This window comes from Eurytemora carolleeae, unplaced genomic scaffold (assembly GCF_000591075.1).
Source record: "Eurytemora carolleeae unplaced genomic scaffold, Eaff_2.0 scaffold1479, whole genome shotgun sequence".
Taxonomy (NCBI): domain Eukaryota; kingdom Metazoa; phylum Arthropoda; class Copepoda; order Calanoida; family Temoridae; genus Eurytemora; species Eurytemora carolleeae.
In genome coordinates this window covers 1-13,455 of record NW_019397378.1, presented here as the reverse complement: position 1 = coordinate 13,455, position 13,455 = coordinate 1, and the positions used below count along the sequence as shown (strand labels likewise).

General features: G+C 34.0%; 2 protein-coding genes across 2 annotated transcripts; one reads left to right on the top strand and one right to left on the bottom strand.

The window, feature by feature from the left end:
• Positions 1-769: 769 nt before the first annotated feature.
• LOC111713949 (uncharacterized) lies at positions 770-9,120 on the bottom strand (the record flags this gene model as incomplete). Its single annotated transcript, XM_023488945.1, is given in 13 exon segments — positions 770-829; positions 1,802-1,828; positions 1,946-2,017; positions 2,389-2,462; positions 3,015-3,066; positions 3,769-3,836; positions 4,478-4,529; positions 5,037-5,096; positions 5,574-5,641; positions 6,583-6,641; positions 6,944-6,982; positions 7,667-7,809; positions 8,966-9,120. Coding segments are annotated over 13 exon segments (929 nt in total), but the record flags the coding sequence as incomplete, so codon positions are not given.
• Positions 9,121-11,331: 2,211 nt separating this feature from the next.
• Positions 11,332-13,450, top strand: LOC111713945 (uncharacterized; the record flags this gene model as incomplete). Its single annotated transcript, XM_023488940.1, has 1 exon — positions 11,332-13,450. A coding segment is annotated over exon 1 (1,632 nt), but the record flags the coding sequence as incomplete, so codon positions are not given.
• Between the last annotated feature and the right edge of the window lie 5 nt (positions 13,451-13,455).

Sequence of the window (13,455 nt, the reverse complement as noted above, 5' to 3'; positions counted from 1 at the left end):
GAAATGAGTCAGTTTCAGTTAAAAAGAAAATTAACTCTAAAATCAACCCCGGATTAAAGCTAAATACTATAAGATAGGGTAAAACAAACTTGGATAAAAAAATCCTAGATCAGACCAAGAAATAGAATCAAAGAAAAATTGTTAAAAAGAAAAACACCCATTATTAATCTTCTTGCTAGAAACTTCATTTTTGAAGGACTTTAAGTGTGATTTCATACGACCCTCCATGCAAAAATTGCAGTGCCCGATTCACAACGGTACCTTTAAAAGTATGACTTTTATTTGTGAAAACTGATTATTTACAATTGTGGTTTCTATGCAAAGTGGCATGCGCATTTCTACTGCAGAAATTTTTTTCAGAAATTATCAGAATTAAACACTTTTAAATCGAGAACAATACCTTCCACATTTACTAGACAAAGGTTATAAGGGTATCGTTGTGAATCAGATCAGTTACTGCCATCTCCAAATGGATGGTCAGTTTAAAATACGCTAACAGTCCCTTTAAACCTTAGATCATTCTGTACCTCAAGAACAGCTTTGAGCTACCTCGGATTAATCCAATGATTGGAACGTTTTGATTTTTTTGAGAAGTACAAGGGCCGTGGGTCAGGTGTTTTCCCAAGGGCGACTTCCCAAGTGACAACTAACCAAAGGTTAGGTTATGTCTTTTGAGACACCGTGGGCTGCAATGGGGGGNCTTGATATCCAAGAGTTTACCTTCTTCTTAAGATAGTCTCTAATATTGATGGTTTCAAGAACAGGTGTTTCAGGGGTTTCTACACTTCCTCTCTGGGTCTGATGTAGCTGTACTTCCGGACTTGAATCCCTAGAAGATAAAAAAATAAGAATTCTCAAGGGATGAGCTAGGAAATGTGAAAAAAATATTATTTGAGTTTTGAAGAGCAGAAAAAAACCAGTTTGATTCTCTCAATTACAAAATAATCAGAGCATGAACTGTCTAGCTCTTATATTCCGAATATATCCTTAACGTTTTTATGATTAATAAAATGAAACAAGTTAATAAAAAAAACCATATGAGCTATAAAAAACCTCTACTTTTACATGAGTAATAATAACTAGACTTCAAAATTAAAAACACGCTGCAGTGTGTAATACTGCACACACTAAATCCGGCCATATTTTTTTATTTCAGTTTGAAGACACAAGACACAAGAAACTTTAAGGATGGCTCTTCGGGACTGTTCTCAGATCAAGTAGCCAACTTAAAGGGAGTGTTCGCGAAAAATGAAAGGGGGTATAGGCTTATTGCGATAAAAAAGCGCTTTTGATCGCTACTAATCTTAACTTCTTTTTGCTGCGTCTATAAGGAGAAATTTGTTAAAAACGGCTCACACCGAAGAACGCAGCGTCCATACAAATTCGGAAAGATGCAACATTCAACTCGGATCGTAAACAAATCAATTTAATTCCAAACAAATCATTCAGATATTACAAACAGTAGTCATCGATTATTTTTCGACGCATTCGTATATAATTAATATTTCATAATATTTTTGATTTGGTTTTTTAAAATAATTTTCGCTGGCGCTGAATTTTCGAACATTCCTGGAAAATATGAAAATGTCTTCATTATCAAAAATCCTCGAGACAGGAATAAATGTTTTCAAAAGTAACTCTCAGATCATGAAAAATACAAAATATTATGAAATATCAACTATTTACGAATTCGTCGCAAAATAATCGATGACTATTGTTTCGCGAACACTCCCTTTAAAACATAGGAATCAAAATCCTAGTCACCGTAAACTACAAGGATTGTTTAATAGTTTAACTTTACTTTATCTGCAGAAACAAGATCGGCTTCCTTCCTTAAATAAAATGTTATGAAAAACATATATTTCAACAGATTTAAAAAGCGTAGGTTTAGTATATTTTCATAACCCAAAATCCACATCAAGAAAAATTCACAATAGCATTTTACCGGTTCGCTATTGCTATTCAAGGACTGGGGAGAAGAGTACTGATCTCCTTGTCTCTCTATTGGCCCAACCGCCTAGATTAATATGTTTATATTCTTAAAAAAAGTCCCAATCCAAAAAAAGTATATTTCGAACATACTAGGAATACAAAATTCATTTTTATGGTATATGGTGAAGTGTTAAATAAAGGGGGACTAACAATTTAGTGTCCAGCTTACACCCCCCCCCCCCTTCTTCCATAATATACAGTACACCCTCTCTGTAAAACCACCCTATTAACTGAATATCATAAAGCGGCCAATTATGCAACCCATTAGTCCCCCCCCCCTTAGATGGAGAACCCATACCACCATCGGGTTGTCGCTCTTAACCTTCCCCCCCCCCCATCCCATCCGCAACTAGTGTCTTTCCATCAATCAATTAAATTATCTCATCATTGAGTTACCTTTTTGTTAAAATATTCTCTGAGATTGATAGTTTGTAGAACAGGGGTTTCAGGAGATAAAGGGATGCCAAGATCTAAACAAATGTTTTGATACTTTCAAGGAAGCGTAGCCTAGTCCAATCGGGTAGCTTTGGCCGGCCAAAAAAAAAATCTCAAAAATATTTAGTACAATTCTTCGGCATAAGAAAGTCATGATTTTATTAGTTTTCACGTATTTTTGGATCATAGCAATGGAATATAATTTTTTCTAAACTGCCAGGGAGCTTTGTTCCTGTCTTCATAGTAAAGATTTTAAAATCAATTAACTGCCTCGTATACGAGCATTGCCGTATTTTTTAAACAAATTTTTATATTAAGCACATTTTCCATTTTCCAGCGCTTAAGATCCGGATCCGGATCCAAAACCGGAAACAGTTTCAGGCCTTGAACATATCTTTAAGATTTGATTAATTTTTTAAACGATAAAAGTTTAATAAAAAATTTATCTTTTTTCGATTTTTTACACATAACGATCCAGATCCTAAGCACTGTTTTTTCAATGATTTTTTTGTTGAAAATTTAAGAAAATTGATTTATCCTAACTGACATCCTGGGCCATAAAATAAATAAGATATTTGAAATATTACCTTTCTTATCATTTTGTTTTTCTGGAGTGTTGCTAGCTCTAAGTTCTTGCTCCTGAGAAACATTTATTTTGACAAAACAGACGAATATATTTTTTTTCTAAAACCCCGTTTTAAAATTCATTAAAATCCCAATCAACGGCAATTTACTGTCTCCTGACTTATTTGACCTAATAAATCCTAAAAAACATTCAAGTCAGATATGATTCACAAACCCAAGCTGACTTGGGGGAGTGGCGAGGAGCTCAACCCTGGAGCTCAAGCTTGGAGCTCAACCCTGGAGCTCAACCCTGGAGCTCAATCCTGGAGCTCAACCCTGGAGCTGAACTCTGGAGCTCAACCCTGGAGCTGAACTCTGGAGTTCAACCCTGGAGCTCAACCTTGGAACTCAACCTTGGAACTCAACCCTGGAGCTCAACCCTGGAGCTCAACGTAACATACCCTACAGGACATGATACATTGACTGTTGGTTGAATGACAATAATGATAATAATAAAAATCCTGTGCGTATATTTTCCAAGTTCTTTACCACTGGTATTTTAGTTTTTATGTTCAATATCAGAGGATCAAATTTCCTTTCAAATCATCATGATCTTTATTAAAGGGAGTGACTGGGATAGACGGGTTGTAGTTGTCCTAAATGTCTTTTCAGTTATTTCTCCGGGGTACGCAACCGTGTGGGATATCGAAAAATTAGATTAATTTACAAATAAACAAGATCATGATTAAGCACTTATCTTGATATCCAAGAGTTTACCTTCTTCTTAAGATAGTCTCTAATATTGATGGTTTCAAGAACAGGTGTTTCAGGGGTTTCTACACTTCCTGAAATAAAACTTGTTTACAGAAACCACTGAAAGAAATTGAGCCCGAATTGTCCCAAATAATCAGGTGTATTTACAGGGGCGTACCAGGGGGGGGGGGCACACATAAATAATTTATTTGTAATATATTGTCAAAGGTATCAATATTGTATCTAAGTTTGGGTTTTTAAGAAGGGTCACTTAAAAAAAATTTTGCGCGCAAAATGTGCCCCCCCATTCCCTACATAAATGCTCTCGTACGCCCCTGTGTTTTTAAAAGTGCTTTGTAATAAAACTGTTCCTTTAAACTTCCTTTACATCTTTATCAGTTAAAGGATGACTGATATAATGTCAACTAAAAAGTGATAATTTTCAATTGTAGTTCTGCAGTTTTTTTGCACAGGAAGAAAAATGACAGAATTAATAATTTTCAGAAGAGAAACAAATGACAATATTATCCTTTTTTATTTAGACTAGGCGTACCCACTACCTATCTTTTGTTTTATAAGTCACTATTCTTCTATCATCATTTTCCAATAAACAAAAAATTTTGCAGAATGAAAAAAACATGTCGACTTTTATTAGATAAAAAGTTCACCTGTTCCAAATTTTATTATCAAAAAAACAGACAGACAATGTCTGTAAATATAAATAAACAATTACCTATCTTCAAAGCTTGCAGTTCCGGGGTAACAAGAGGTTCCGGTTCAGCTTTCTAAAATATGACATATTTTAAAGGGACTGTAAGCGTTATTTTAATTAAACGTCCGTGCAAAGAAAGTGATGTCCGATTCACAACAATGCTCTTAAAAGCTTTGTCTGATCAAGTATGAACTATAAATCCGTATTTATAATTTTGAACACTGATCATCTTCAGTTAGGCTGTCCCTACAGAAGGGGCTGTCGCATTTCTACTGCAGGAAAACTCATAGAAATTATAGGAATTAAACCTCAAAAAAGGAAATATCTTACATATTTTTAATAGGTTTAAAGGGGAACCGTTGTGAATCTAGCGTTGCCATCTTTGCATGGAGGGTCACTTGAATTTACGCTTACAGTCCCTTTAATTTTATCCAACCAAACCAATTATTGAGTTAGTAAACAGAATTGAAGTTATTTGTTCACCTGTAAATATTTAGTCTCAAGAAGGGGGGAGGAAACTTTAATTTAATCCAACCAAACCAAATATTGAGTTATTAAAAAGAATTGAAGTTATGTTCACCTGTAAATATTTAGTCTCAAGTCGGGGGGAGGAAACTCTCATTACTGATTTTTCCGCAGCCTAATTTCAGAATTACTGTTCATGTTTTTTGTTTTGTTTTTATTTCTTCTTAAACAATTCAACTTTCAAGATTATAGAACTGTATTCTGTTAAAGTTTGCGTTTCAGGGTCCAAATTTGGAAAATAGAAAGAGAAGCTTAGAATTGACAATTTTGAGAACATTTCTTGATTTTACACAATGCCAAATTTTGACTCCGAAAGAAATAAATAAAGGCATAAAACAAACCACTATAACTTCTGTTATATTTCTTTCTTTTTTCAAAATTAATTTTTCACAAGCTAGGGAAGAAAATATTATTGCAAAAAATGTCAAGAAAAACAATATAAAATAAAAGTGATCTTTAGTCAAATTAGTTCTTAATTGAATAATAAATTAGAAAATGAAACTTAATCAAATTAAATATCAATAAATCTGCAAATCAATTATTTAAACGATTGATGTCGATTTGTCATAAATGATTAAAAATGTTTATTTACCTTAGTCGTCAGGTTCTCTTTTATATTTACAGATTGGAGTACAGGGGTTTCAGGACTCTGCTCTTGTCCTAAATTTAAACATTTGGCAGGGGTGTATATTTTTCATATGAGAAAAATGAAAATCAATTCAGCAAATGTAGAACTTCTACACCAAACATGCCAACTCCACCATCCCCTTTCCGAGAAAATTTACACCCCTGACATTTTCTCCAAAAAAAAAATTGGCATTCTTATTTGAATAAAGAATATCTGCGTACTAAAAGACATCCTAGGCAACACGTGATTTGATAATTTTGATAAAGTAGCTCAATCTAAAATCTATATAAATTTGAATATTTTTAATTTACAAACTTGATCTTTAAACTTAAACAGACAAATATTAATGTTTTTTTCCAATGTTTCTATTAAATTATTTAAAATTCCCTTTATTTTATACTTTAATACAGAAACCTTAGGATGATATAAATGACCATTCAACTTGAGATATAAAGAAAGCAATATTTGAATTTAAACACGATATAAAATAAATAAACAACCAAATTAAACTTTTAAAATCAATTAATTAAACACAGATTAATAAGATTTTGTTGCTATTTCAGCAAACTAGGGGTATTTATTTTGTTGATAAATAATATAAATAATAAATAATAATAACCCTGTTCATTGTAATTTTAAGTGGTCCGCCATTTAAAGAACGACATGCCTGATTCACAGTGATACCCTAAAACTATTGACTGATCAAAAATATGGAAGAAAATCTCGTTTTTCTACCATGAAAAGTGCTCAATTCTGTTAAAGTTTCATTGTTTCATAAACGCGAAATGCGCAAGTTTCTTTTAAAGAGATTCCACCAATGAAAATAATCAGTTTTCAAACACAAAATTAAAGATTTATGAATCATTCTTTAATCAGACAAGGTTTTTCAGGATATCGTTGTGATTCGGACGTTCCCCTTTTTACATAGAGGGTCACTTGAAATTACATTTACAGTCCTTTTAAGTCTTCTAACCTAAGTTGGGTGGAATGACTTGTCTGTGAAGTGGAGAGAGCTCAAAGTTCGTTTCTTTCCTGGAGAAAATAAAAACTGTAACACCATTTATAATAATTGATATCCACGACGGAAATTTTCAATTCTGCTAAAATAGACAATTATTTTAATTTGTGCATAATATATCGAATGGTTTTTAAATCCCTTGATTTTGTAATGAACCAATATACCTCTTATTGGTCTCTAATTTTAGGAACGGATTAGTGCTCTATGATAGGATTAACTCTTAAAGGAAAGGTTTAATCAGCATTTATGACCGGTATTGAAAAAATGAAAAAATATATCTCCACCTTTACTGATCTTAAAAAAGTATAATAATTACCTAGGTTTCTCCCTTCTGGAAGCAAATACAGGACTTCCACTAAATAAAAATACCTCTAAATTCTATCTAACGCTTCATTTTTTCAAAAACTAGTTTTAAAGTAGACATTTTCTTTAATAATCATTTTTCCTTTACCCCCCCCCCCCTCTACTTTTACTACTACTAATTTATTACAGCAATGCTTACTATTAAAACTTAAATTAATAATTTTTAAGTCATTGAATAATTTGAAGATATTAAACATGAGAAAGGTTGTAATTAAATGATTTTTCAAAATGAAAAATAAGATTGAATTTAAAAAAACCAGGAGTAGACGTTTAAACGAATAACTTTCAATGCCCTGGGTGTCGTGGGGTAAAAAAAAATAAAAGTTATATAAACAACTTAATATTCATATTGTTACACCAACATCCGATGATGGAAACCTTCCTCTCAGTACTAAATGCTTGATGCAAAGCAGTAAAATAATTATTTGTGAATATGATATTAAGTATAATAAAGTATGATAATAAGGAGAAGAGGGGGGAAGGACTTTATGCTTAAAAAAAAGGACAAGACTTTATTTCAAAAAGAAACTTTTAGAAGGAAAACCTTTCTTTGAACTTTTCTCACAAAAATACGTTCTGACGTGCAAAAAAATCTGAAAATTATTGAAAAAATATTTTTTAGGAATGGGGCGGAGGAAGGAGGAAGGGGGGTTGGGAAGAGGGGGAATATGCTAACCTTGTATCCTGAGTAATATTGAATGCACTTGAATGTAGTATTGGTAATGGCAAAAAAAAACTAATTTCATTCGAACCAGCAGCTGCAGGGGGTTCTAGGCATAAACTATCCTCGATCTCAGGAACCTTTTTATTCTCCTCACCCTATAATTAATATTTCAGAAAGCGCAAGTACCAAACTTCATTTTCTAACCTAAGGAAAGAGTTGTTTTCTTGAATCTTATCCAACAATATAACGATTAAAAAACCAAAAAAAATCTACATCCAGCCCCCCCCCCCTCCTCCCTCCCGATTGCCAATGGATTTGACAATGTTGACAAGAATACTGGTTTTTAATTTTTTTTTGTGAGAGAGAGAGTAATTCACAAAATTAAATCAAGATAGTCCTAATCTAAACATGCCAAAAAATCCACTATAGTGTAAAACAACTGTATGATAAGAATCAATGAGAATGGAGTGGCTGCTAATATGAGAAAAACTGAAGTATCTTTAATACATAAGACCACATTTGAAGAAATCAAGATATTCTCGACATTCCTGGATGGAAGACGGAGAATCAAGATATTCTCGACATTCCTGGATGGAAGACGGAGAATCAAGATATTCTCGACATTCATGGATGGAAGACGGAGAATCAAGATATTCTCGACATTCATGGATGGAAGACGGAGAATCAAGATATTCTCGACATTCCTGGATGGAAGACGGAGAATCAAGATATTCTCGACATTCATGGATGGAAGACGGAGAATCAAGGTATTCTCGACATTCATGGATGGAAGACGGAGAATTACCTGTTAAGTATCAAGTAAGTAACCCGTATGTAACGCTTTTACCTCTTAAGTATCAAGTAAGTAACATATAACTTTAATTGAACCACTTCCTTCAACATAAACCTGCGGCACAAAAAAGGAGTGGTTCAACTATGTCTACGGATTGAAACAACTTCTCGCTATTCATTAAATTTGGTTCCCCAGACGCACTTCACAAAACACAAGCCCCTCCGCTATTGGTATTTGAAATTACATGAATTGGAAAGCAAATTCAGGGTTACCCCTAAAGGATGAGACTTCAAGAGACAACTGGACGGAATTAACACTGTCTGTTTCTCTATATTTAGGATTCCCTGCAACTGTATTTAACAATCAATTAAAGACCATTAAAAGACATTTATGACATGATTTAACGACAGAAACGTCATAGTTACAGAGTTTCAGGTCGTCTTTACAGTCGTATCCTTTGTGGGTATCCCAGAAGACCAAAAATGTGTCATAAGATGTCACATATTTATGTCCCCTACCTCATATTCAGTAGTCTTAGAATCAACGACGATATTCAATGTCTTAGAAGTTCCAAATTCTGGGTCAGGATTAACGGTAGATTTGAGTCCAATAAATCTTCTCAGAGTCTCCTTACTCAATCCGATATCAAACAGATCAGGGATATCACTCATTCCTTAATATCAACAAAATTGTAATAAACAAATTCAAACCACAATTTATTTTTCACTTTGCTTGTCTGTTGTCTGTTTGTGTCCAATAAACGTCAAAACAGCTTAACCGATCAGGCCCAAAATTTTGTGTGGGGCCTCACATGCCACCAGGGAAGGTTTATGGATGCTCAGAATTACAATGAAATGTCTCCAAAAAATTAAAATGCACAAAAAAATGGTAAATTCACTAAAAAAATTGTAAATCCACAAAAAAAATTGTTTCATTTAAGAAAAAATGCTAAGAGATTGAGCAACAGTTAAAAATAGTCAGATGATGGGGGCGAAGCGACCTAATAGCCTAGTGATTTTGGAATTCCATCGCTATGAAACTGTATTATTATTACTATTAACATTGGGCCTGCCTATAGGACATGATATTTTGACTGTAGGTTGATTGGTAATACTAATAATAATAAGTCAAAGTATAATGTCTTGCAGGTTTGAGAGCTCATGGGTCGAACTAAAGCCACTTTGTGTGTATCCGAGTGTGAATTTTGTTTAGGATTCATATTTAAATATTAGGATTTTATTCAGAATTTCGTTCAGGTTTTTTTTATTATATTAAATAAAACCAAAATTGTCGAAATCTGAATTCAACTCCGGTATTATTCAAAGTAAAAAATGGCTGACCACATTTTTGAAATGCCAGGACTCTGGTTTTTATTAAATCATACTTTTAAAATTAGGTTTACAAAACGACCGGGCTTATATTGCTTGATTCACTTCTAGAAGAGGTTTCAGAAAAAAATGGCAGTCCAGGGTGCCAGCGTGCACCAGCTTTAGTTTTCCCCTTTGGAAGTGAACCAAGCATATTGTGGCTGTGTCTACATCCTTGATTTAAAACAACTTGAACAATAAAAGTGAAAGTATTGTAAGGAGTTGCAGTCTCTCCCTCTAATTAAAACTGAAAACATTGTACAATTAAAAATGGCAGTGATGAAAATGGCAGTGTTTAAAATGGCTACCCTATGAACAAACATTTAGTGAATACATAGAAGTGATTTCTTTTCTTTTCTGGACACTTAGTCCTATATTTACTTTAATTTGCTGAAGACTTAAAGAGATACTGCCGCCTTTTTTTCTTATCTAGACTGACAGAGAACTTGAGGGTGTCTGTTCTGAATAAGTCCTGACCTAGTATCGGTGGCCAGGACTTTTTACCTCCTCAGGATTGGGTGTACCCAAAGTATCATTCACTCTTAAGTAAAATCACAACTATCTTCTAGCCTTAAAATATTACTCGGTACACCCTTCATTTTAAGTTGAAACGAGGTCAGGGATATATTATCAAAAAAAAAAAAAAAAAACTATCCAAAACTAGTTCCTACCAGTATCTTATTATCCCCGGATAATTTTATACTGGGTAGTCTGTGAGTGTACTATTATCCCCGGATAATTTTGCATGAACAGTCTTTGTACTGAGCAGGTGACAGATAAATTTCTGTTCACCAAAAGAAGGTTAAAAAAAAAAAATAAGGAATAAATAAATAAGTAAAAGAAAAAGAAAGAAAAAAAAAAAAACAGAAAAAAAAGATAAAAAGAAGAAAAAAAAGAAAGAAAAAAAATATAAAAGAAAGAAAAAAAGAAAAAAAAAGAAAAAAAATCATAAAAAATCAAAAAAATCATAAAAAAAAAATCAAAAAAAATCATAAAAAAATCAAAAAAAAATCAGAAAACCCACTCAGTTTAGTTCATCATTGTTTAGTATATAACTTAGTACCAAGAGGTCCGTGAGGGCACCCCATCGGAATACTCACTAGTTCCACAGGGGAGGCACTAAGTTATTTTATTTTATCGTTCTTCTCCTAACTACGTGTAATACTTTGGGTTAAATTTAACCAATCTTATAGAAATGCCCCCAACAAACAAGGCAAATTACCCCTGTAGGGGATGTGGGGTACACATCACAAACCGACAGGTTTCCATACAGTGCACTGTATGTGAATTCTGGGCCCACCCTGACTGTGTGAAAATAAGTAAAGATTACCTGGCTGTTCTTCTATCCCAGGAATCAGGAGCCACCTGGACATGCGAAACCTGCATAGTGGTTCGTACTAAGCTCATGAAAGAGGTTACCACATTATATGCAAAGCTTGATGCAATGGAAGATAGAGTAACCACAGTTGAAGACACTGTGGGGGATGTGACCAAGGATGTTGATTGTGTCAAGAAAGATGTGTCTAAACTCAAGGAAGATAAAACCAAGGATCTCATAGCAACTAAGAAGGAAATATTTGCTGAATTGGCAGAGAGAAATGCTAAAAAAATGAATATAGTAATGCACAATGTTACAGAACCTGATGATAGCATCAAGAATGGGAAAGATAGAAAAATGGAAGACCTCACAACAATTTCAAAGATAGGAAATGTGTTAGGTCTGAGGATTGATGCAGACAAAGATATAAAATTCTCAGCCAGAATTGGACCAAGAAATGACTCTGATACCCCCCGACCACTCCTGGTTGGTTTTAGAGAAAATGCTGCCGCAACCAGGGACAAGATGTTATCAGAAGCTAGACAACTTCGTAATAATCCTGACTACTCAAACATTGGTATTGTCCCAGATTTGACAAAGCAACAAAGATCAGAAGAATCAGACATGTGGAAAGAAGCTGAAGTTAGAAATAGCAACATGGATAAAGAGGAATCTTTAAACTACGAATGGAGGCTGGTTGGACCAAAAGGAGAGAAGAGACTTCTAAAACTTCCAAGACTGAAGGAATCTCACCAACCTCATACCCAACCTACCCGGGGTGGCAGAGGACGAGGGCGAGTAAAGACCACGAACACATATCAAGCTTCCAGAACCGAGTCACGGAAACGGAAAGAAACAGACAACTTGGAGGAAGAAATTCCATCCCAGAGGACCAGACATTAAAGATTGCCTACACCAATGCTCAAAGTCTACAGAATAAAATTAATGAACTCCAGGGTGTTGCATATGAAATAAAACCTGATCTTATTATTTTGACTGAAACCTGGTGCAATCCTTCTATAACTAACACCCTGCTCAACATACCTGGATACTTTATAGATCCTACCCTGAGAATAGACCGCAGTGACACCAATGGTGGAAGGGGTGGTGGTATACTCATATATGTAAGAAATGGACTCACTATTTTATCTCATAACCAACCAAACTCAACATTTAACCAATATTGTTATTTTACCGTAAAGTCTGCTGATAGTGAAATCAATCTATTATGTATCTATAGATCTCCAAATTCTTTGGATATCAACAATGAAAAACTATGTGAACTTCTGAAGCTAATTAAACCCAACACTGTAATAATTGGTGACTTCAATTACCCAAATATAAACTGGAAAAATCTAACCTCAGATCAAAAGAGTGCTAGCTTTGTAGAGGCTGCACAAGACATGCTATTGGAACAGGTAATTGAATTCTCTACTCACATTAAAGGAAACATTTTAGACCTTATCCTTACTAATATCCCAGAAAAACTCATTAATGTAGAAGAGATTGGAAGACTAGGAAAAAGCGACCATTGCCTGATTTATTTTGAGTTATTGTTCAAATGTAATGAAACCCATAATCATGAGACCTACTTCAAATGGAATAAGGGTGATTATAATGCTATTAACCGGGACCTTGCTCAAGTAGATTGGAACATAGAGTTTGATGGATGTGATACCTATGGATCCTGGAATATATTTAAAGATAAGCTTAATACTCTGGTCAACACCTTTATACCAAAACAAACCAAGAAATCCAACTCAAAACCAAGATGGATGACTAGAACTATCCTAAGAAACATTAACAAAAAAAGGAGACTTTGGAAAAGTTACAAGATGCACAGAGACAATGAAACTTATATAGAGTACAAGAAATGCGAAAAACAAGTACAAAATTCTATCAGAAATGCAAAAAGAAATCTTGAAAAAAAATTAGCAAATAATAGCAGGAACAGCAGAGCTTTTAACTCTTATGTTAAATCAAGATCAAAAGACAAATCAGGAGTTGGACCACTGATTAATGATCAGGGCCAAGTCATTTCTGAAAGTATTGATATGGCTGAAATCCTGAACAAGTCCTTCAGTACTGTGTACACTAAAGAAGATATACAAAACATACCCATAATGAATAGACTTCCCTGCACCTCAACCCTCGACAATGTTACATTTACTCCTGAATTGATCAAAGCCAAAATTAAGAAGATGAAACCATCACCAACTCCAGGAGTGGATGGGTTTACAGTTCCTCTCCTTCAATCTGTATGTGATCAAATTTCCAAACCTCTGTCGCTTATTTACAACAAATCTATTCAGGAAAACAAAGT